At 42.0% G+C, this 26,474-nt stretch overlaps 1 protein-coding gene across 1 annotated transcript in view; it reads left to right on the forward strand.

The window, feature by feature from the left end:
* GPR158 (G protein-coupled receptor 158) overlaps nt 1–26,474 on the forward strand; it is a 461,568-nt gene that overhangs the window by 327,539 nt on the left and 107,555 nt on the right. The window contains 1 exon segment of the mRNA XM_033932889.1: nt 7,485–7,553. Within this exon segment, the coding sequence (XP_033788780.1) occupies nt 7,485–7,553 (69 nt within the window).

A 26,474-nucleotide genomic window follows, 5' to 3' on the forward strand; every position in this document is an offset into this window, starting at 1 on the left:
TGAGACACATTGAAATACCTCCATGGCATAAATGCACAGGAGACAAATCTCTTTCAACTGATTGAAGAATGAAGAAGCATAGGATGAAGGTAAAAGGAAGCAGACTCTTGAGTAACCTAATGAATACTTCACATAATAGGTGGTGAATACAGGAAATGGCCTGGTAGTGGAGAATTGAATCTCTATTCAAGAAAGCTTGGAACAAGAACATTTGATCTCTAAGGGAGAGGAAGGGATAGTAGATGGCATGGAAGGGCAAACTGGATAGGCCATTTAGGGGCTGATATTCACAGTGATTTAAATGGACAGGAAGCTCTCCTGCCTGCTTAAATTGCTTGATGCAACTAAGAGGAGATATTAAGCAGCACTTAACTGGAGAGTGTCGCTGAATATCCCCTCAGACCACCCAAGTAAAAAGCAGACAGGTCAGGGGCGGCACTGGGGAAGAGCCCCAAGTTATGCGGGTACCAACATATTCAGTGCTAACACTTATATAGTGAAGTGGCCAGATTTAGGACAGCTCAAAAGCTGTGATAAATCTGGACGCCTTGCTAAGCAGGTGTTGGCACTGAATATCAGGCCGGCACTAGCATAACTGTATTTTTTATTTTTAATACAATTTTAAAAAATAAATACCCCTCAACCCCCTCATTCTCCCCTCTCCTGACCCCCTTCCTAACCCCCCTAACATGTTCCCTTTCCCTCCCCCCATACTGCAACCCCCCTCCAGAAGGTTCCTTCCAACCCCCCGATGTATAGGTAGGCCCCCCTCAGGCCTTCCTTTGTCACTGGTTGTCCAGCAGGAGTCAGTGGGGGCAGGAGTACAGCCCCCTCATTCCTATCTCTAGCGACAGCTCTTCAAAATGGCTCCTGCAAACTCTCACAGGAGCTCATGGTACTTCTGTAGTATATTTACTTGGTGATTTCAAGATAGTTGTAGCTGTTCCAAAAATGTCTAGTTGAGAACTGTTCAAGAAGAAACAAACAAGAACACTTTTTCATAGTAGCTGAATGGGGTCACAATACGAAGGGGATAGAATCAAGAGCACCTGGAAATATTTTTAATGGAAAGTGGATCCTGGAATGCCCTCCTGGGGAAGGTGGAGGAAGCAAAAACTAATGGAATTCATAAAACTGTGGGATAAAGCCAGAAGGTTCCAGAAGGGACCAGTCGGGTTCAGTCAGAACCTACAGTGGAGGGAGCCCACCCGCACCAGCGCCAACGGCCAGCACCCGCCTGCCAGGGTTGAACTGAGAGCCTCGTCCCAGCTCTGCTCCACCGTCGGGTGTATGAGCTTGCTCCGCCCCCTCCCTGGACAGTCGGGAACTTTTTTTTCTTTAAATTCAACCTGAGGAAACGGCGCTCCTCGGCCAAGGGACCAGTTGGGTTAAGTCGGAACCTACAGCGGAGGGAGCCCACCCACACCAGTGCCAACGGCCAACATCCGCCTGCCAGGGCCGACCTGAGAGCCTCATCCCAGCTCTGCTCCACCGTCGGGTGTACGAGCTTGCTCCTCCCCCTCCCTGGACATTCGGAAACTTTTTTTTTCTTTAAATTCAACCCGAGGGAATGGTGCTCCTCAGCCAAGGGACAGTCGGGTTCAGTTGGAACCTAAAGTGGAGGGAGCCCATTTCAACTTGGACTGCCCCAGCAGGCCTACTCGCAGAGTCCACATGTTCACCCATCCATCAATAAAGGCCTGCCGATACAAAAGATACCTAGACAGAACACTTGCTTTCCAAGCAGGCCCAATGAACAACTGGCTGAACAACTTAATAACGCACTCTTTATCCTATCTAAGTTTTAGAAAACTAGCAAAAACAAACTTGTTCAACCGATTTGTATCCTAAATGCTCCCTTTGCCCTTTCGCCTTCTCCATCTGATTTTTACCACGTTCTCTCTTTCCCGCTCTGTTCTCGGCCTATGTGTCTTGATGACTGTCCAGTGTGCCTGTTCTCGCTGATTGTTTGCAGCATGTTCCAGCCCTCTTTTCCCTGTATCTGCTTCATGTACTTTAAAAACTTACTTTGTACCTATCTTCGCTGATTGTCCAGCTCCTCTTATTGTAAACCGCTTCGAACTACTATGGCTTTGGCAGTATATAAGAATAAAATTATTATTATTATTATTATTATTATTATTAATGACAAGAGGGTAGAAAAGAAGCACAGGGGGTAACTGCACAGGATGGCACTTCAGCCCCAGAAAGCAGTGGAATGACTATTATGTAGTCTGGAGAAGGCACGGGGGAGGGGGAAACCTGCATGGAGCAACAGTTCCAATCCAAAGCACATTATTCATTCTTTCATTTCTTTAGCCCATCCTCTCAAAGGAGCCCAGAATGGGTTATAGGAGTACACACACAGTATTGATCACAGGCAAGACAGACAGCACATAGTTTGGTAGCGAGTACTTTAATACAACATCTGAATTACAGTAGATGCATGGTAAAGGTCAGGAATGATGAGATAAGTATGGATTTTAGCATTGACTATTCAAAATGTGCTCATATTTAGCTTTGTTGTGGATCTAAAGCTGAGGGGGTCTATTTGGGTCACTGAGGCTGAGGTCTTTAAGGAGATGAGCTCGTAAAGAAGAAGGTTTCCAACGGCCTTTGAAGTTCCATAGGACATCTAGGCAGAGTCTGGTGCGAGTAGGCACACCTGCGGGCTGATTCTGTTTTGAGGGAACATTCAGGGGGTAATGTCAGACGTCTACCAGGACATTTTAGTCTTTATCTTGTATGTTACTCTGACTAGGGTTACCAGACGTCCGGATTTTCCTAGACATGTCCAGGCATCCGGACAGCTTTTCAAAACCCAGCACTTTGGGTTTTGAAAAGCTTGGGAAGGCACCTGTGCATGTGCAGATGCAATGTGGTGACATCACTTGCATGTATGTGACATCATTATGCCACACCTGCACATGCACAGATGCCCTCCTGACGTGACTCTGAGCACGAGAACAGGTTGAGGGGGGCAAGGCTGGGGTGAAATGGGGTGTGGTTTGGGCAGAATGGGGCGGGGCTGAGTAGAACTGTGTGGGCCTGGGGGCAGGGCTGTGGGTCCAGATTTTACAATAGTAAAATCTGGTAATCCTAACTCTTACTAGCTTCATCACTTTCATCTGTCTCTTTTATCTTTTATATAATGTGTACTCTTCCTCTCAAATGAGGCCTGCTCTTCAACTTTAGACTGCCTCCGAACTGGGGACTCAGTGTGCAGGTTTCCTAGAGACAAGAGATATATCCAAGATGATTTCCCCTTTGTAGCTCTCACAGGTGAAAATAAAGAGGTGTCCCAACACTTAGGATAATCTCAGAGATAACAAAGGATTGATTAGTTAACTTAGGGGAGACAAGAATACCCAGTGACAGCTGCATGCTTGTCATCAGGGATACTTAATGATTCTCAGGAGAGGAAAAATCCAGGTTTCTGCATAACACCAGAAGGTAAGAGGTACTGTATTCCCAACAGAGATCAGGGAACTTTCCTCAGATCATTTTATTCTTTTGAAAAACATAACATACTTAGTTTCACTTTACCAGACCCAGGGGTATGCCTGTCCTTTGTGTGTGCATATAGGCAGAGAGGCAAAGAAAAAGAGATGTAGCCTGGCAACTGGGCTCTGAGCTTAATTGCTTTTATTCATGCATACATAGAGGAGGTCTGTTTTCTTTTTTACTTTCAGTACATGGCACATTAATATGCAGCACTGGTCTTTTAGGGCCTAATTTTTTGAACAGGACACCTAGGGGGGGAAGTCTAACAAGGATCCTATTTTAAGCCTAATTTAGAAAGGCAGTGTAGGAGCTAATGAGCTGCTGTAAAATTGGCCCTTAGAACTAGCTCCAGTACTGTACACATGCCAATGCAAGTTGTCACAAGCCCAGCACTACAGCTAGCCTTGTTCCAGCTAGAAAGCATAGGAACTTAGCCCTGAAGCTGAAGAGAGCTGATCAGTGCAGCAGCTCTTCAACTAGCATGGAGCAGGACTCAGATTCTGGGGAGGTTTCCCAAGAGCAGGAGCCCTGGGAGGAATTGGGACATTATGAGGACAAAAATTCCTTTAAACCTAGGCCAGTCACTGGTAGGACACAGCCTATGAAACAGGCTCTAGCCCCTTTAGGCACACACCTGCTGGGACTAATTGCAGAGCAGGAAAGCCCAGGGAAAGCTGAAGCCTGCCCATCCCCCACACAGGCTTGGGCGTGGCTCCCACAGAGAAAGGCAGTTGGAGCAGTACAAGCCAGGGAGAGACAGGGCTGAGCAGGCAGAGGAAACAGACCCATGGGTAGGTGCTCCAGAGGTCAGGCAAGAGAATGAAGTTGGAATGCAAGATTAGGAGGAATCTTTACCTGTAAACCAGCCAGATTGCTTGAGGCCGGAGGAAGCTATGGACATTGCACTGGAACCAGTTTATGATCAGATGGATGAGAGTTAAGTTTTCCTTTTATTTCTTTTGCTTGGAACAGCTTTCCATTGTACTGGGTTTTGAAAGAAGGAACTGTGTTTGCTGGCTGTTTGGAGAATTTAAAAGACCATTGAAGGGAAAGGCTGCCCGGCCTGGAAAGGACTTTGCATTATGCTTTTCCCTGTTTTGGAAACTTCAAGCCACTGATTGCTACAGTGGGGATTGTGGGGCAGAATCCACATAAGATCCATAGGGTTGGGATTGCGGGGCCTACAAGGCTGTTTTGTTAGTGGATTCAGCAATTCCCCACCCCAACCAACTTACTAGGGTTGGTAGGGGAAGCCTGACTATATTTAGGCAGGCACAGTGAGCTTTGCAGGGACAAGTTTGTGATTTCATGGACTGTGGAATACTTACCAATTTTGGATTTTTTTTTTTTTTGAAAGAAGCTAGTAAGGAAATTCCTGGACTTACCCTGAGGCAAGGGTGTGGCCAGACATATGCTGACCTGGCAGCCAGAAGGGCTGCAGGGCTACTAGCCGGAACAGGTGAACTGTTTGGGTTGTTTTTGGGTTTTTTTTTCCTTATTTTGGATGCATGTTTGAACATTGGCTTAATTACCAAATAAAGCCTTCTTTATTTGAACAGGGGCTGGACTGTAGCTTTATTGTGTTTGAGGAACTTTTGCCATTCTGATTATTATTTTCCCAGCAGGGCTTTCACCTTTTGAGGGCACGCCAGAATCAGTGATTTCGCTCAGCCCGGTACTCGCCTTAGGACCCGGTACCGGCTGCACGACAAAGTGCTTACATCTGCTCTAAAGCTGGTGCAACTATGTACAGTATATGTGTCCTCATAGGCCCAAATTCTATGTATGGCATCCTAAGTTGTGCATACAAATCAGTGCACACAGCTGATTTGCATTGCAACTTAATTGCTTAGCAAGCCAATTGTTTCAATAATTGGCAATTAACAACTAATAAATGATGCTAACTGACACTAATTAGAAATTATATGCGCAGCTTGGTTGGTGGATTCAATAAGGTGGTATATGTTACTTCTAGTGTACGAATCTCAAAAGGGGGCCTGGCCAGGGATGAAGCATGGACGGATTGTGGGTATTTCTAAAATTTAGGCACATTGTTATAGAATATGATTGAACCAAGCACAACTTAGGCAAATGTATTTAGGCCTGGTTTTCCTTTGAGTAAGTGGGTGTGCCTAATTGTTATGCCATGTATAGCATGAAATACAATTCTGTATATAGTGGGAACCTTTTATAGAAACACACTAAGGGCCAGCTTCTGTGAATAGCACCTAAATTGGCAGGGGCCTTGAGAAAAGGAGCCAGCTGCGTATCAAGCAGACTTAGGTACCATTTACAGAATTGTGTCTAAAGGCATCTATCACAAAACTTAGGCCTGGTAATGTAGAACAGAGTTTTACTGGCCTTCATTGCAGGCACTTAAGTTCTTTTGATAATCACAGCTAAGGGCGCCTATTGTAACCTAAATGGTCCTATTGCCCTATTGCTTTACTCCAACCAATTTTCCAACCGATTTTTATCACGATCTCTCAATCCCGCACTGTTCTCTGCCTACATATATTGATGACTGTACAGTGCGCCTATTCTCGCTGACTGTTCCAGCCCTTCCTATCCCTGTATCCGCTTATATGTACTCTATAACTTTACTTTGTACCTATCTTTGCTGATTGTCCAGCTCCTCTTATTGTAAACCGCCTCGAACTACTATGGCTTTGGCGGTATAAAAGAATAAAATTATTATTATTATTATCTCTGCTCCTATACACACCTATTTAGGTATTAGACACTCGATAAATTGGACTAAATGTGTGGTGAATAGTGGTGATATACTTTTAAATGAAAACCCCAGCTTAAATAGAAATGTTGAACCCTGATCGACAACAGCGTTAATTAGCTGCTTGCAACTTAAACCACTGAGGACTGCCTCTACTGCATATTTTAAGATATACCGGTACACACTACGGAGTCATCTTACATTAACAGACTTCACTTACTATTAAGCACCAAACAGCAAAGTGCCAGTATTGGTTTATGCACATAAGTGCTAGCTGCATAAGTTGCTTAGGAGTATGTTTACTATAAGGACATTAGGAATTGCAATTAACATGGATTTTACCACGTTAAAAACACTTTTCAGCATTAAGATAAATAGCATTTATGGACTTACTGGTTGTAGCGTTGATGACAAACTATAGAAAGATGGAAAAGTGAGTTGCCTTTTCAGTTTATTAATATATTGCACTTATTACTTCTAAGCACACACAATCACATTTTTAAAAAACATTTTAAATGATTGTTTATCATTTATATTATCTTTATGATTTATTATGCACTGGTGATATATATTTTTTATTACACAATAAATAATATACATTAAAAATACCCCTAATTTAGGGGTCCTTTTCCTAAAACCATGACAAAAGTGGTCTTAGTGTGCCCCCTATATGGGTCTTTCCTGCATGCTAAGTATGGTTTAGTGCTTTTCACAGTTTAATAAAAGGGCCGCTATGTTAATTGTAGCTAAGAGTAATGATTTAAAAATTCATATTTTGTTACAGATTTTAGGAATCCTGATATTTGGGTTGTAGGAACTTATTGTATGACACGAAAACAACAACAAAGGAGACCAGCTAGTGCTCAATCCTTTATTTATAAAATAGACTTGACACATCTTCTATGTTTCTATGTTTCTATGATCGTATTTCGGCCTCAAAAGGCCTGCCTCAGGAGTCTTGATATTGAATGATAAAACCATAGATATGTAAATCCATATATCCAAATACTGCAATTAGATTCTTTTAAAACACCAAGATAAAAACTGGCGGCAAGTACAGTGAAAATGCATAAGACTGAGGCAGACCTTTTGAGGCAGAAACACGATCGTGTCGAGTCTGTTTTACAAATAAAGGATTGAGCACAATCTGATCTCCTTCGTAGCTGGTTTCGTGTCTTTCACTGTTGTGAAGGCAGTTTCTGTTGTCTGGAACTTATTGTATGCCATGTTTTTGTGCTTTTTTTCCTAGAGCATCAGAGCATCAGGCCTTGTTCTACTGGAGACGATACTTTTTGGATCCCTTCTCCTGTATTTTCCAGTAAGTTACAAAGTTTTTTAAATATAAGTTTTATTATTATTTTAAAATAAGTTTTATTATATTTTAGACTAAGAATGTACATTCCATGGAATTTGCAATGGGAGATATTTTAGGATATCTGTCAGTCAGGAATTTAAGTATTTGGGGGTTATAATAGACATGCACTCACACAAAAAACCTTTTATCTCCTTCTGCTGAGGCAGGAAACAAGCAACAACCAAAACTGTGGTGGAGGAAAAGGCCTCACAACAGGTCAAGGAACTCATCAAACAGCAAAAGCTGCCCAGGGAGTGAGCCCTTAGTTAATCATAAGCCAGAATAAACTCCACCACCTCCAATTGTAATTATTGTTTCCTGCAACAACAGGAATGGCAAAAATAGAAATGTTTAAAGTAGAAAAAATTCTCACTCCTTAGAGATGTCAGACAGCAGAAGGCAAAAACTGAAATATATAGCAGTACTTAAGATATATTGCAATGGAATATGAAATGTCTAGAATAGAAAAAATATCCCAAATACTTATTGCAATAAGAAGAACATATCCATAGCTTGCAGATCCACGCAAAAAGGCTGAGTCCAAGTTCAGTTATTGATGTCTATTCCACATGAACAAAATCTCTGTGCCATGCAATAGCGCAGAGAGCGATTATAATTCCCTATGGGAGTACCCTGTTTCGCTTGCGCGTCTTCAGGGCTTGAAGCAAAAAAATAAAGCACATCTCAAGGCACTGCTAACACCTGGTTTTGATTGGTGGGGTTATAATAGACCCATCCTTGTCTTTTAAAGCCCATGTAGACATTGATAAAATGTTTTGTTTTGTTTTTTTTATTAAGGATGTTAAGAAGGTTAAAGGCACTTCTTTCTGAGAAATATTTTAGAACAGTAATTGTTACAGTAATAATAAAAAAAAGTGAAACCAATGCAACTCGCTGTTGGGTTTACCAAATTACGTTTCAACTGTTACAGATAGCACAAAATGCAATGGCTCAAATGATTACTCATGCAACAAGGTCTGACCATATTACCCTGATTCTGAGACTACACAGGTTGCCTGTCAAATGGAGGATCCATTTTCAGATATTGACCTTTTTTTGTAATTTATTGTATATTACACAATAACTTTTTTATTTGTATACCGCAATACCAGAAGCAGTTCAGAGCGGTTTACAGAGGAAGAAACTGTACATAGACAGCGAAGTTACAGAAAGTATTGTCAATTACATTGGTAGAGTAAATCGATTACATTAGAGAGTCGAGAATGGTTGGGTAAGACCGGAAATAGGTCGGATATGCAATAAGTAAATCAGCGGTACAAAAAGGCAGGGGGGAATCAGAGAAATTTGTCAAAGAGATAGGTTTTGATTGATTTCCTGAAGGCTTGGTAGGAGGGTGTATTTCAAGCATTGTCCTCTATTCTCAAAATGTATTGTCCTCAATGTCCCATAAAATCTGGAAGTGGTTCTTGATGGATGTTACCTCTTTTAAGCATATTCCATTGGAAGACAATAGATCTAGGACAGTGGTTCTTAAACCTGTCCTGTGGGACATGAGGCAGATTTGCATGCCTGTCACCTCTATTATATGCAAACCTGCCTCCTGCATATTCATTAGGGATATCTTAAAAACCCGACTGGCTGGGGGTCCCCCAGGACAGGTTTAAGAACCACTGGTCTAGGATGTTTTATGTGAAAGGAGCTCTTTTATGGAATAGACTATTTGAAAAATTGCGACACTGAAAATGATCTCCAGTATTGACAACTGTATCAGGAAGTCTTTAATTTGTAGAAATAATTGTGATGCAATTAATTGTAGAACTATTGCAGGATTAATATACTGGATAAGGAAGGACGTAGCCAGAGATGTACTGAACATACGAATTGTGCTGTGATTTGTATTTGTTATTGCAATTCTATTGTGAGTGTTTTAATTGTTCACCACCTAGAATGCAAGATTGTATACCGCACTAAGGCTCTGGTTCTCTAAAAGCCGCCTACAGTTAGGCGCATATTGGCGCCTAACTTAATTGAGTAATAAGGTTAATTGGTGCTGATGTTAGCATTCAACACCTCACAATCAGCTTTACTTAGACTTAATTGAAAGTTAGGCGCCTAATTAAAAAAAAACTTGGTTCTAAAAAAAGGCACCTACCCCTAAATGCCAGCATTAAAAGTAGGCATAGTTAGGAGAGGATCATGAGCTTGTTTATGTGTTAGGTACCTTTTTGTGAATTAGGTGCTGTTAGGCTCCGGTATTAGCATCTAACTTTAGCAAAGAAAACTCTGGAATAAATTGGGGATGCCTAAATGTTACAACGCTGAGCAAAGCCTAAGCACGCTTAGATGATGCTAAGCGTGATTCGATAATGGGCGCCTAAATTTTATGGAATCTGTGTTGATGTCAACTATTTTGGGTGAATCTCTTCACGAAAATGCAGTCAACAAATACAAATAAATATAAGTTACATGCATAAATGCAGGTGCAGGAGCTATGCCTACATTTTACACTCAAGTCATAAAAAGGGAGGGGGGGTACAAATTTGTTGAAATGCATGCGGATTGTGAAAAATTGCAGGCAGACATTAGAAAATTGGATGACTGGGCATCCATGTGGCAGATCAAATTTAATGTGGACAGATGCAAAGTGATGCACATTGGGGAAGAATAACCTGAATCACAGTTACCAGATGCTAGGGTCCACCTTGGGGGTTAGCGCCCATGAAAAGGATCTGGGTGTTATCATAGACAATGCGATGAAACCTTCTGGCCAATGTGTGGCAAACAGGATGCTAGACATTATTTAAAAAGGGAAGATTAACAAGACTAAGAATGTTATAATTCTCTTGTATCATTCAATGGTGTGATTCAAATCTGATCTCCTTATCTCAAGAAAGATATAGTGGGACTAGAAAAAGTTCAAAGAAGAGCAACCAAAATGATAAAGGGGATGGAACTCCTCTTGTATGAGGAAATACTACAATGGTTAAGGCTCCTCTGCTTGGAAAAGAAATGGCTGAGGGGAGATATGATTGAAGTCTACAAAATCCTGAGTGGAGTAGAACGGGTACAAGTGGATTGATTTTTTACTCCATCAAAAATGACAAAGACTAGGGGGACACTCGAAGTTATAGTGGCAAATTCTTGGCTGGTCAGACACATATATTCAATGCCAGAGTCTGGAAGTGGTCTAGCATTGAATATCCAAGTCTAATTCTGCCCATAGTATTAAAAAAAAAACAAAAAACCCAACAACAAAAAACCGCTGACTGCTGCCAGCTGAATATTGACCAGATAATTTCCTGGCAGAGAACTGAAAGTAAAATTGACTGACTGAGATGTTTTGTTTACTGTAGATCACTATTATTTAGCTTGTAAAAATAATATTCGATTACTCACCAATAACAAGTGCTTAGCAAGGTTTCTGAAGGCCCATGTCGTGTGAAGGTCAAGTTTTCAGTGAATTGCCCTAGCAGTTTGACAAGTGGATGTTATTTGCTTAAAAAAGAACGGCAATATGAGACTTTTACATAGTTTCCAAAGAACCAACACATGATATAGTAATCTCCTATAACATTTATATATATTGAAGAATGTTGGAGCATGGTTATCTAATCTAATCTGGTATTTATGAGTCGCGCTATGCCTAAGCAGGTTTAAGGCTACTTACAGTTCTGGTGATCCCATTTATTTGTATGATACAGCTAGAGCAGTTTTGTGTGGGGTTGAGTTTATTGTGAGGCAGAGAACAAAACAGTTGGCACGCAATGGTAAAAAATATCACTAGTCATTTCAAAAATGGGAGCAACTGCCTCTGAGGGGAATCAGGTGAGTATGGATTGGCTTAGGAAGGTTTTCAGTGCAAACTTTAAAGCAGTTTGCTGCATCTGCAGTAATTCTGTTTGCAGCTCATTAGCATGCATTTTCATGTTAAATTTGCTAAGCTTAGCTCAGTGAATTACTTCTTAAATAGCACAGGTTGTTGGGTTGTTGTTTTTTTTGTCTGCTAAAACCCTTAATAAGAGAAAGTTACCTCAGTGCACAAAAATCTGCCTATTGGATTAGCCTAAAAGTTTTGATTCACTTCAGTCTAGCAATTTCACAATTAAGAGGGGAAATACACACACAGGCCCACACCACACATAGTTGACCATCTGCTAAACCTTTATTCCATATGGAACTAGGATTAATAAAACTAGGATGAAGCAGAAAATTATAGACATGGGAATAACTTTCAGTATTGTAGGCATATAGAATTATTTTTTTTAAGCCTTGTTAGAAGCAGTCATTTAGCCATAGCTTCAGTTTCAGAGACAGGTGCAGAAACAGTCAATTTACTGTAATCCAATAAGAACAGCAACTGCATGTCAGCAGAAAGAGGGTAATTTTATAAGGGGGCACTTATGTGTCTTTCTAAAATACTGGCTTAAATGGCAGAGATCTTGAACATTTACACCTGGCACCATTTCAGGTTGGCTCTAGCTGCTGATGAGCTGCATATCATCATCATCTCCCCCCTCCCCCCCCACTGATCCTGGAGATCTTTGGGCTGACATAGATTGAAAGTGAAGATGCAATTTGAGTTTCCAGGGAACATGATGAACTTAGAAGAAGAATTTCTAAAACACGAAGTGGTTCCTGATAGATGCAAACGTGGCTCAAAGGTTATGAAAGGAAGGTCGAATTAAAGCAGTCGTTTGAAACAGAAAAAGAAGTCATTAGCTCTTGTGAAATACCACAACTTACCCGAATGGTAAAGCATTATGATCCTACTTTGAGTTTCATAATAAAGACGATTCTGAGAGAGCAGGGCAGAGGGATGGCTGCAAGAGAATTATTAAGTGCTAACATCTATTGTCTTAACCAGGTTATGGTTGGCATGTTTTGCGCTTTTTCTACTCTTCTAAGTATGCAGCATCCCTTGTCAAACAGCTTTTCCTTTTACTATCCCTGGAGTTCTTCACAAGGGTCATCCGGTGGCACCATATATTCATGACCTTGGGTGGATTGGCTTCCTAGTGATCCATATTGAGCTCATTTATTTATTTAGATTTTTATCCCGTCCTCCCAGTAGCTCAGAATGACCTACAAGCAAACATTCACAGTGGAGTACATTTGGATAATACAAAGACAATACAGTAGTTTAAATACAAGGACAATACGGCAATTTAAGTGGAGTACAAAAACTTTGACTTCTGGTCCACAACTCCAAAACTGGGTTAATCGAGTGGATCATTACAGGGTCAGCAGCATATGTGGTACTTCTCTATGACCTAAGTGCCAAGATTTACATGTATTATGTGCTTTAATATTTAGAATACTAGCCCATAACATAACGTAACATAAAATCAATTTCTAGACCGCATAACCTTGCAGTTCTAAGCGGTTTTCAGGTTTTCATGTGTTTCCTAAATTCTAAATAAGAAAATGAAACAGATAATAACTGCTTAAAATCCTTATCCCAGATTATTGCCTGATACAAAAGCATACGTTCATGGTACCTTTAAAACTTGCAACCCTTTGCCAGTGGATAAACAAAAAAAAAATGCATGAGTTTTGCGAGAATATTTTTGAGTGGAAGCTGAAAATAGGTCAATCAAGTACAATGAAGCTACGCGTGCATATGTGCATGGTATGCGGCACTATTTTGCAAACGCCTGATTAGCTGGCATAGCATGTACAGTGTGTCCAAGGAGAGCAAACAGAGGGCAAGACATAGGCGAGGCCCCCATTTATGCGCTTAGGCCAAGATTCTATAAACGGTGTCTAGCAGTGCCTCCATAGTAGGCACCACTTGGTGCGGTTGTCAAACGCTTGGCGCCATTTGTGGAATCACACCTAGCGGACCCTAAGCGGACTTAAGTACCACTAGATGTCCTGGACAGAGGTGCCACACCATTAGGCCAGCTTTTTACTTGCTTAATTTGGCAGCGCCTATGTCAGATGCCTAAATCAATCACGCCTCTTCTCCACCCATAACGAGGCCTATTGTTTGAGATAGGCGTTATCAGGTGTGGGAGGGCGCTTCCACTTAGGCATCGCTAGGTATCCTAAGAGTTTAGTGCTGAACTCTCTATATATGTCACCTAAGACATCGGCACCCAAAATAATGGCATGTAGCATGATTCTATAAACCGTCTCCAGAATTAAGCGTAGTATATATAATCACATGTAGTGCCCATTTGCGTGACTAACATTTAAGCCAAGTAAGCCAATGAAAACCAAACCTAAATACCTGCGTAGATCGGGCATATTCTATAACAGTGAACATAACATTTAGGGATGCCCATGACCTACCTATACTCCTTCCATGACCATGCCCCCTTTTGAGATCTGCGCACTTGAATTTACACATATCCTTCTCTCTCCGTATTCACGGTTTCAGCATTCGCAGTTTCGATTATTCACGGTTTTTAGCTTGCTGGCTCCTCCCCCCAAATTACATCAGCTTGCATAGAGAAATCGCCGATTCCCAGCACTTTCTTCACCGCGTTTTGCTTCTCCTTCAGGAACAGGCCAAGTCTCCCACTATGTTATTCGCGGTTTCACCATATTCACGATGGTTTTTAATAGAAAACAGCGAATAACATATGAAAAAGTTATTCGAGGTTTGTCTGTATTTGCTAGTTCTGTTAATCCCCTATCACAGTGAATACGGAAGAAGAAGTGTACTACTTTATAAAATGTGCTTAGATAGTTGTGCACATAAATTTTAATTAGTGTCAATTGGTGCCATTATTACCTGTTAATTGCCAGTTATCAGTGCTGATTAGCTTGTTAACCAATTAAGTTGCACATGCAAATCAGCAATGTGCACAGATCTGTGTACGCAACTTTGATCACACTATACAGAATCAGGTCCTTAAAATATGTTAAAAGTTACATGAATCTCTGCCATACTTAAAGTACTTGCAATTGCACCAGCTCTATGGTTGGCTTCAGGGCAAGTGCCTAATTGTAGGCACATATATACACACCTGATGTTCTGTAAAGGAAAGTAGGTGCCTATTTTCTTTCATAGAATATGCAAAGGTTTCTACCACATATGATCCAGACACCTTAATGGAGGCATCTAGTTATAGAATTACCCCATGATGAGGTCACTGTGCAATAATTTGCCTCTTTTACCTTTATGGACATGTGAAGCTCCCAACTACTCTTTGCCTTAGTACTCTCCCTCATGGATTACTGCAATGCGCTATTCAATGGTCTCATGACGAAGAAAGTATGATGTCTCCAGTGTGTACAAAACACGGCAATCAGGCTTCTAAAACACCTCCATGCCCATGACCCTGTCTCCTAGGGTCTAGCATCGGCTCACTGGCTGATCTGTAGCCAAACATTGTGTGTTCGAGGGCCTCATGCTAGCGTTCAATCCTTGCACGGCATGGTGCCAGGCTACGTGACAGCTAAGCTTCCTCCGTATGTGCCAAATAAGTCCCTCCACTCCCAAGATGAAATACGCCTCAAAACGCCCTTCAACTGCAAACCGCCAAACTATGTTTCTACTCCCACTTCATAATGAGCTACTGGAATCAACTGCCCCTGCAGATCAGATCCCTTGAAGAACTCCTCAGTTTTAGGAAAGCAATAAAAACATACCTCTTCACTTAACTCCTCTGCCCATGACCGATGGATAACAAAGAGATGTACAGTATATTGGTAACAGATCCCAGTATGTGTCACATTAGGAAAACTTGTATTGAAAAATCTTTCACTGTAAGGATAACTATGGCAAATTGTAGCCTATAACCTGTATATTATGCATATTAATATTAGACCCCCCTAGTATGTGTCAAGTTAGAATAAAAACTTGTATCATAAACTTGTACTGTAATTATGGCAAATCTAGTGGAAATTGTTACCTGCTAACTATTTATTATTGTATGTTTAACCTGTAACCCATTCTGAGCTCTTTGGGGAAAACGGGATAGAAAATGAATGAAATAAATAGTGTTAATGGTTTCAGAATCCAGCACGAGCTCCAAACGTGCTCCCAAAGCCATCCAGAACCACAACATGAGAGGGTATATGTGTCCTATAGTAGCTCTTGGTTAAGCACATTTTGGACAGCAATCCATTATGAATGGAGGGGCATTTTTGATAGGATGTCTAAGTCTGAGTTTGGACATTTTGGGAAAGACGTCCAAAAATCCAGTAGAGTAAATGTCCATTTTTGAAATCGCAAGGTGGGGTGACAGGAGATCGGGGAGTGCCACTGTTTGGAGTGGAGTGTCGGGGTTCGATGGTGGCTAGTAATTGGCCAAGGAGCCTCTCCTGATTGCTTAAATTGCTTTGAATTTTGACTGATTATAAGCTATGTGCCGTCTATCAAGCATTTTACACCAGCTCTGTGGCTGATGTGTTCACACTTTAAATATAAGCATGTTTTCAGCCACTTAACACTAGATTTCTGTAAAGAAAATTAGACACATGGGTCCATTATTCAGCTGGCAGCAGACAGTGCAGTTAAAGCCCGCTGCCAGCTCTGAACCTGGAAACTCAATGCTGTGCTATATGCGGCAACCTGCATTGAATTTCCATTTTTAGTGCCAATTAAGCCAATATTCAGCACTAACCAGTTAAGTTCCTAGCAGCTAAAGATAGGACTGCTATTCATGCAGTCCTATTTAGCCGCTAAACCCAATGCTGACTATTGGCACTAACTGGCTATATTGTGTGATATAGCTGGTTAACTGTTGTACGCTAACTACAGATATCCAGCAGAGATAACTGGTTATCTCACACTGAATACTCATGGATGGCCAGTTAAATAATATTCAAGCAGTCAGTGGCCTTTGCTGGCAGATTAAATGACATTGAATTTCAGTGAAAGTTTCAAATAGATGGTTTTCTAGCAACTTAAATCTAATTAACCCTTGTAGAATTACCCTCATAAAACTGGGTATCTCCATTTGGATGTCCCAAGGACACATGATAGTCCATAAGCCATTATTGAGATGTCTTTGGGGAAATCCACTGCATATTCCTAGGATAAGCAGCATAGAATCTGTTTTGCTACTTGGGATCTAGCTATGTGCTTGGGACCTGAGTTGGTCACTGTTGGATACAGGATACTAGGTTTGATGGACCTTCGGTCTGTCTCAGTAAGGCAATTCTTATGTTCTTATTCTCTTCTAGAATACCAACCCAGCAATGATGCACTTTACATTTGTAAGCCTACAGCATTCTGAAAGTTATGTGTGTTTGAGCCTTGCCAATCACTTGCTCATTCTCTGCCCATGCACATCTCCCTTGCATTTACACATTATATCACTTATGAGTAGGGTTAACAGACGTCTGGATTTACCCCGATATGTCCTCTTTTCAGAGGACTGGCTGAGCGTCCGGACGGCTTTCCAAAACCCGGCACTTTGTCTGGGTTTTGAAAAGCTGGTAAGATCAGGGCCATCTGGCGTGCATTTGTGCATGTGTGGATATGATGCGGTGATGTCACACGGATGCACGTGATGTCATCACATCGCTTCATGCGTATGCGTGGATGCATTAGAGATCCGGCCCCAAAGAGATGAGGTTTGCATGGGGCTGGGGTTGGAAGGCGGAATGGGGCAGGGCCGGGGAGTGGAATGGGACGGTGTCACATGTTCTCCTTTACCAGATGCAAAATCTGTTTACCCTATTTATGAGCCCCACTACAGAACAGTGCTTAGGTGCCCTGCTATCACTTTTCTGGGTACGTGTACCTTTACATGTGCATCTGCAAATATTTCAAACATGTAGAGGTGCATAATCAAAAGATATTTCTAAGTCCGTTTTGGACCTAAGTCTCTAGTCGCCCAAAGTCGGACATAGGAAAAGGTCCATTTTTGAAAAATACGTCCAACATTTTTTTTCTCAAAAATCGTCTAACTGTACGTCCAGCTGCCTGATCGTCCAGACTGCTAAGTCGTCCATCTTTATACCCCATTTTTGTCCAAAAATTTGTCCAAGTCAAAAATGCCTAGAAAAAGTCTTTTTGGATGTGGGCAGGGTCAACAAAGTGATGGACTGGACACCCAAATATTGCACCAGAGTAGTGGGGTACTTTATAGGGCACTGCTGTGAACTTCACAAAAAGGGTGCCACATATACATCTCACCACAACAACCTTATAGGTCATGGTGAGCCCCCCAAAAACCCCCCAGAACCGACTAAACACACCTATTTACCACTCCAGTAACCCTTATGGCTGCAGGTGCCACTTATATGGCAGTACATAAGGGTTTGGGGGGGTTTTAGGGGGTGCACATGGTTTCACCATGCATGCAGTGGTTAGAGTGGCTTATGGGCTTGGGTCTTCCTCTCCATGGTTCACTAGCTCACCCCCAAGACCACTTAAGCCACCTCGCACAGCTCTACTAGGCTTTCCTATGCCAGGCTGCCAGGTGCTGATATTCTGGAGGCAGATCTGTGACATTTTTATTCTAATTTTTATGGCGGTGGGGGGTGTGTGTCAGTGATCACTGGGGGAGTTTGTAGGGGTCTGCACTTTGTCCCTGCAGTGGTTATCTGGTTACTTTGGATACCTTCTTGTGACTTAGACCTGGTTTTAGATGGCCTAAGTCACAACATCCAAGTTCCGTCTAGGCAGTGTTGGTAAACTTTTGGTTATACATGCAGTACGACTAAGTCTAGGACAGCCCAAGTCCCGCCCAAATCCCACCCTCGCCACTCCTCATGAAACACCCCTTTTAGTTCTGGGCATACTGCAGCACTGTGAAGGCCTAAGTCGTTTTTAAAACCCTGTTCGATTATCGGCACTTGGACAATTTGTCTCACTGATCGTTCAAGTGCCGATGTAGGCCGGTTTTTAGACGTATTTCCGTTTCGATTATGAGCCCTGAAGGCTTGAAATGGGTACATAAATGCAAGCACTTAGGTTGTAGAAGTACTTTATTAAGTACTGTAGAACATATTGGTTTCCAGTGCTGAGATTTTGCTTATTAACAATCATGCTAAATTCCCATTCTCTTAGGCTTCCGCGGTTGGTGCCAGTTGTGGTAAGAGCAGATAGCATAGCTGGTTTTAAGAAAGGTTTGGACAAGTTCCTGGAGGAAAAGTTCACAGTCTGTTATTGAGAAAGACATGGGGGAAGCTACTGCTTGCCTTGTTTTGGTAGGATTGCTCCTTGGATTTTGGCCAGGTACTAGTGACCTGGATTGGCCACTGTGATAACGGGCTACTGGGCTGGATGGACCTTTGGTCTAACCCAGTAAAGCTATTCTTATGTTCTTATGTAGCAGGTTTCCGGGTCTCGTCGCGTTTGTGCAGAAAGAACCGACGTTTCAGCCATCATGCTGTGGCTTTCTTCAGGGTACTTTCTACACAGACGCAGCGAGATCCGGAAACCTGCTACAATCATGCAAAATTCCCCTCCCTCTGAGAACAGTGTTATAAGGACGCTATCAATTCAGTTTAAGAATAAGATTATTTTATTGCAATGACTGAATTTTGTAGCAAATTCATTTTAAGAAGCACGGAGTAAACACAGCTAGTATAATCTCTATGTTGAATGACTTCTCTGTCTTTTCTTCAATGTCTCTCCTCCCTCTGCTTCATGCATAACTCTCCCTCACCCCCTAAAAATTCTGAATTGCTATTAGCTCCTCTCCCCCTTTGGATACATACTTACCAACCTCCTCATTCATCAAAGATTTATTTTTCTCCTCTCTCTCCATCATGGACCCTTTTCTATCTTCTTCCCTAACAGGCACCCCTATTGATTTCATTTTCCCACTTTTGCCATTAGGTACCCTTCTCTCCATCTGGTCCTTCCTTCCCATCAGGCATTATCATCTCTCCTTCTGCAAATGGCTCCCAAAAATAGGTGTGCAATTGGGCATGCGCTTATATAAAGATTATTTACTCATATAAACTTATTGGTTCAACTGGCACTTAATTGACAATATAGTATGGTTAATGTGACCACATGTCCCATTTTGAACAGGACCATTCTGTGTTTACGTAGCCTGTCCCGTTGTCCCCAAGCACACCTTTGGGATGCTGAAATGTTTCATTTTCAGAAAAAGAGCAACTAGAGTCTAGTTGCTCTCTTTCTGAAAATGGGACATTTCGACGTCCCGAAGCTATGCTTGGGGACAACAGGCAGGGGTGCCCAAAAGGTCGATCGAAGTCAATGCGAGTCAATCACGGAGCTCAGGATTTCTGCCTGCTTCCCCGTCACAGACGCAGTAACAGGCCAGGTGCGTGCAGTGACTACATATGCCATCCTCCCCCCCCTCAGGGAGCGATTGGCTGGCCCGGAACTTCCTCTCCGATGTTAGAATTGATGTCAGGGGGAAAGGCTTGTGCAATCACTGCACACACCTGGCCTATTGCTGCATCGGGGAAGCAGGGAGAAATTGGCAGCAGCGGCAGCTTGGGGGGCGGGGAGAGATAAAGAAAGACAGAAAGAAAGAGAAAGAAATGAAAGAAAGGGGGCAGGGAGAGAGGAAGAAAGACAGAAAGAAAGAAAGGGGGCAGGGTAAAAGAAAGAAAAAGGATGCACAGTCAGAAGGAGGTGCAACCAGAGATGAGAACTGATGGCAGCCATTCAGTGAGCGGCGCAGGACCAGGAAGGTGTGCGAAAAGCTCGCCCTTGCCTTGTGTGCCATTCTGCCGCTGCTGGAAGACATCAGGACCTGAGGCAGCTGCCGGGATTTAAAAAGGTACTGGGGGTGGGGTCCTGTCCTGTTTTGAGGGGAAAAAATAAATGGTCACGTTAAGTATGATGGAGTTGCAATCAAATCAATAAAAAAAGTTACAGACACTTCATAGCATTGTATCTAGAATGATTTATAAAGTCGGTAAAATTGATAGAATATCTCCTCTGAATAAGGACCTTAACTGGTTGCCAATTTACCTTAGGACTAAATGTAAAATTATTTGTATGGTTTTTAAATTTTTATCTAGTCAAAATGCAGACGGTTTCATCTCTCAAACTAGGCTTTTAAGTAATCATATGGATTCTCTCTGTACTCAAAATTTGGTATTAGCTTTTCCTTCCCTGAGCAATGTTAAATCAAAGAATATGTGGAACAATCTTTTAGGTATCGACATGCTAAAATACGGAATAGTTTTCCTCTGCAACTTAGAAAATGTAGCTCTTATTTTATGTTTTTTAAGAACTTAAAAGATTGCTTGTTTGCTAAATATATAGCATAACTGATTTGGATATTATCAACTATTATGCTATGTTATTCTCTCTGATGTTAGAGACTGCTTCCTATTGTGATCTGTGCTGAATTCTTTGTTGTAAAATGCAGAATATAAATATATAATACAGTACAACATGGTCTAGTTTGGTAATTGGACTTAGCAAGTACTAATTGCATAAATTCAAGCATTCTATAAAACTGCTCCTAAATGCAGGACACATCCCTGACCTTTCCTTGGCCACGCTCCCTTTGGAGAAATTGGGTGTGCATTTATAGAATAGGGACGTACAACAGCTACACATGTAAAGTGCAGAGAGTGCCAAATATAGCTCTGGCCACCTTGCTTGGCAGGCTGGATAGTCTTTAGCTGCTTACATTTAGGGCTCCTTTTACTAAGGTGCGTTAGGGCCTTAATGTGCGGAATAGCGCGCACTAAATTGCCGCGTGCACTACACCATAATGCCAGCACTGAGCTAGCGTTATTCTAGAAGCGTACCACACAGTTTAGAGCGCAGTAATTTTGTGCATGCGCTAAAAATGCTAGCACACCTTAGTAAAAGGAGCCCTTAGTGTTACTTTTTTACTATTTTGATGTGTTTTTTTTTTTTGTTTTTTTTTTTAAATAAAGATCCAAAAGCACCCATGCACACAATGGACTCACAAAACCTGCTGAAATTTGGTTTAATATGCAACTGCATATATATACCTTGACTGAAACATAGCCCCTGACAAAGTATACTCCAGGCTGGATTCTATAAATGGAGCCTAGCTGGACCTACATTTTAGGCACTGCTCAATGCAGTTGTCAGTCAACCACTAGGTGCTGTTTAAGTTTTGCTAGGCTCCATTAGGCCAGCTTTTCCCTCACCTAATTTGGTGGTGCCTATGCCGGATGCCTAACGACGCCTAACTCAACTGATTTATTTATTTAAAAATTATTTGTAACCCACCTGTCTACAAATCTAGGCGAGGAACAGTAAAAACATACAAAATCATTGAAAGACAAAGAAACATTCAACAACAACAAAGCACAGAAAATAAAATAAAACACAATAAAAACACTTAAGCAGCTATACACAGTCACTCAAGATATCTTCAAAAAGAAAAACAGAGTAAGTGCAATCACTAGGCTGATACAGAATTAAGAAACTCATACTGACACATAGTTGTTACCAAAAGCACGCTCAAACAACATAGTTTTTACTCCTTTCCTAAACTGACAAAGCACTGTCAATTGCCGCAGTGACAATGATAAGGCATTCCACAATGCTGGGCCCTGAACCAATAGCTTTGATTTGCGATTGCTGGTAAGTTTCATAGTTACTAAGGATGGAATGTCTAATCTCAAGCTGTCAGTGGACCGTAACTGGCGTGTAGGAGGAATGCCACCGGAAAAAAAAGAACGAACAACGGAGGGACTATTGCTTTGAAAAACTTTGAACATCAGACAAAGAATCTTGAATTCAACTCGCATCCCAATAGGCAACCAGTGCAATGCACATAATATCGGAGTGATATGATCAGATTTGGAAGCATGAACAATAAGACGCGCAGCAGCGTTCTGCGCCATCTGCAGAGCACACGGAACACATTTAGGCAAACCTAAATATATGGTATGGCAGTAATCAAGCAGTGGTGCTATCATTAATGTGACAACTGTATGAAAATTATCTTCTGATAGATAATTGCGTAATCTGCTCAATAACCGCAGTTTGAAAAACACACGGGATACCACAACCTTGATATGGGCCTTAAATGACAACGTTGAATCAAGCACAACTCCCAAGTACCTGCATTGATTTCGCACTGAGACGACTTCGCCAGCTAAGGAAATCTCGGAAAGGCACGATGCTATATTTTTTTTTCCCACGAGCCAAGAATAAGACTTCAGTTTTTACCACATTCAGTTTTAGATGATTTTGCGTCATGTAGTCACGGGTGATAATGAAGAAGTCATTAAAATATGACAGCGCTTCATCCTGCGACTTATCAAGAGGAATCAAAAATTGAATATCATCTGCAAATAGATGAAATCTGAACCCTGGTGGCAGCCATTCAGGGAGCAGTTAAGGCCCGGACAGGAATGCATAATGCTTGCTCTTGCCTGGTACATCGCTGGTCTGTGAAAACTTCAGGGAGAGGCTCAGCACAGGGCAGGAGAGCAGGAAGCTCGCTCCTGCCTGGTACAATGCCGGACCACCAATGTTTCTAAAAGGTATGCAGGGGGAGGTGAGAGGGAGGTAAAAAAATTGTCAGAGTCTGCCAGGACAGGAGACGGAAGGAATCCCTCCTGTCCTGGCCTACCACTGGACCACTGGTCATACGGCAGGCTCGGTGGAGGCCTGCAGGACATTGGTGAGGGGGGCTGGGTGCAGATCCTGGCAGGGCAGGGCACATGAATATTACCCCCTCCCCCAGCTTATATTCGCGTCAAACTTTTTTTTTTTGGGGGATTGTTTTATATTCGAAAATATACGGTACCATACCAATTAAGCCAATTTAAAAAACCCACATGGGCAGATCCCAAACTTAAGAATCGCTAGGTGGCCGTAATTAGAGTGCCTAAGAGCGCCTAACGTAGGCGTCCTAAATAGAATCAGGGCCTCCATGTTTTATTTATTTATTCAATTTTCTATACTGTTCTCCCAGGGTAGCTCAGAATGGTTTGCATGAATTTATTCAGGTACTCAAGCATATTTTCAAGCTTGTCCTGATGGGATCACAATCTATCTAATGAACATTGGGCAACGGGGGGGGGGGGATCAGGTGACTTGCCCAAGGTCACAAGGAGCAGCGATCCAACCACTGCGCCACATTCTCAGACACAGTATGGTAAAAGAGAGCATCGCAAACATTGACAAAGATGGTAAAACATAGTTAACAAAGCATGGTAAAAACAATATGACAAAACACAAGGGTCCTTTTACTAAGGCGCCCTTGCCGATTTAGCGCATGCTAATATTTAGCACACGTTAGTGAAAGAGGGGGATGGTATGGTGAGACAGCATGGTGAATATAGTTTGGCCAGAGAATTTGGATTGAGGCACTCTCATAGAGGGTCAGGGGAAGAAGTGAGTTTTTATTGCCTTCCTGACGTTCAGTAGATCTTATGTGGGTAGGTAGTTGGTTCTAGTGGCACGGTAGGTAGTGTGAGTAAGATCCTTTTTGGGCATTCTCAAGGTGAAGGGTGTGTCCTGAGGGCACATGTAATCACTTTTTTTCCCAATAAACAATATAAATCGTACCAAGTGATATATCTGGAAAATATACTATTATATAGGGGCCCTTTTACTAAACTGCGATAAAAAGAGGTTTGCACTAATTTTTTGCACATGTGGCCTCTATAAGGACACTGCCTCCAGGAATTTATAAAAACCATTTTTAAACCCAGCTACGCTAACAGCTTAAGGGGCTGTTGAAAAGTTCTCAGCTGAACCAGCAGAATTGGGGCAGCTTCCAGCGATTTTCCACTTTTTTTGTTCCACATTTTTCTGATGGAATGAAAAAATGGAAAAAAAAAAAAATGACTGGATTAAGTGTATAGCCCTTGTTGGAAACTGCCCCAGCTTTGTCGATTGGGCTGAGAACTTTTCAGCGAGCCAGAGCTTAATTATACATTGAATTTGTTTTGTAAGTATTAATGTGTAATTTCATGGCATGTCTCTACTCTTTTTATTTCTTGACAGAGTAAACAATCAATTCATGTTTACCTGTTCCACTTTAATCAGGATTTTATAAACCTCTGTCAAATCCCTCCTTGGCTGTTTCTTCTCCAATCTGAAGAGCCCTAACCTCTTTAGCCTTTCTTCATGTGTGAGTCACTCTATCCTCTTAATCAATTTGCTTGCTTTTTTATTTCTGCTACATCTTTTTGAGATGCAGCAACCAGAATTGCATTCATGATGAGATTGCACCATGGAGCAATACAGAGGCATTATAGTATCCTGTTAGGGGCATAATCAAAAGAGGAAAACATCTTTAAAAAAAAAAACACCTAAGTCGGCATTTGGACATTTTGATCTCCAAAACATCCAAGTGCTGATTTTCGAAACTGGTTTTCTGGATGTCTAGTGGGATGTTTTGCCCGCTGTGCACCCAAAGATCAAGGGAGCATTTAGAAGGCATTTAAATGGACAAGCTTTAGGCTGGCTTAGACTTGGATGTTTTGCAGCTGTAATTGAACATTTCCCAAGATGTCCTAGATGGAACTTGGATGTTTTGGGCTACTGGGGTGGTAGGCAGGTAGTAGGTATTAGGGGAGTTTGGGGGGGACTCATACTAAATTTTAAGGAGGACATGCCAAGATGTACATGTGTTACTCTTTATGTGTAGTTCACAGCAGTGCCCTTTGAAGTGTCCCACTGTTCTGTCGTCATATCTGGGTGGCCAGTCCATTACAATGCTGGCCCCTCCTATGGCCAAATGCAGACCATTTGAACATTTCCAACTTGAACTTTTTGGGATCGAAAATTGGGTACAACTTTGGACATTTTGGTGGCCTGGATGTCCAATTAGATGATTTTCAAAAATATATATTTGGATGCCGTTTGAAAATGGCTGCTTGGACATTTCCAACTCTGGATGTTTTATGGGAAACATCCAAAGCTGGATTTTGACATCCTTTCAAAAATGGTCCTCTTTGTCTTATGTTCTATTCTTTCCTAACAATTTCAAACATTCTGTTTGTTTTTTTGGCTGCCATTACACACTGAGCATAAAATTTCAACATAATGTCTGCAATGACACCTGAATCTTTGTTTTGGCCCGTGAATCCTAATGTGAAACTAGAATCAAGTAACTATGATATGGATTATTCTTCCCAATGTGCATCACATTGCACTTTTTCACATTAAATTTATCTGCCATTTGGATGTCCAATCTTCCAGTCTTGCATGGGGTTCCTGCAAGTTTTCACAGTCTACATGTTTGTCCCGCGAGAACTGACGGCGGCCATTCAGAGAGCAGCGTAGGGCCGAGCAAGAAGCAGGAAGACTACCAAAAAGGAACGGGACAGAGAGGCTCAGCACGGGGCAGGGTGCGGAAAGATCGCTCCTTCCCCATACACGGCTGGACCACCAGGGATTAAAAATGGCAGGTAAGCACACGCTGGGGGGAGGAGGGGAAGTTAAAAAAAAAAAAGTTAGACGGCCAGGACGGGAGACAGGAGGCATCCCTACCACTAGACCACCAGAGGTAGGAAGGTGAGGCAGGGTGGGTATACAGCCTGGCAAGGAGTGAGGAGGGCTATGTACAGAGCCTGGTAGGGCAGGGAGGGGAGAGTGCTGGGTGCAGAGCCTGGCAGGGAGTGAGGGGGTCTGGGTACAGAGCCTGGTAAGGAAGGGAAGATGGCTGGGTGCAGAGCCTGGCAGAGGAGAGCATGAGGAAGGGGACCCTGGGTGCAGATCCTGGCAGGGCATGGCAATTGAATATTAAGTCCCCATCTTATATTTGACTCAACCAATTTTTCTCCTTTTGGGGGGAAAATGGGGGTCTTGACTTATATTCGGATCGACTTATATTCGAGTATATACGGTAGATCTCAAACTGTGGATAATAAATTGAAGCCATAGAAACAAATAAGTGGGGTCCCCAGGAATCTATTCTAACACTGCTACTTTTTAATATTTATTTAAAACCTGAATTAGAGATGATGAAGAAAGTTGGTATCATCAATTGTAAGGCAAGTGATCTTCCATTATATCTTCCCCTAGGCAAAGATACTGGAGAGGGAGTAGGGGATAGACTGACTGACGGTTTGGCAACCGTAGTG

This window comes from Geotrypetes seraphini, chromosome 2, assembly GCF_902459505.1.
Source record: "Geotrypetes seraphini chromosome 2, aGeoSer1.1, whole genome shotgun sequence".
Taxonomy (NCBI): Eukaryota; Metazoa; Chordata; class Amphibia; order Gymnophiona; family Dermophiidae; genus Geotrypetes; species Geotrypetes seraphini.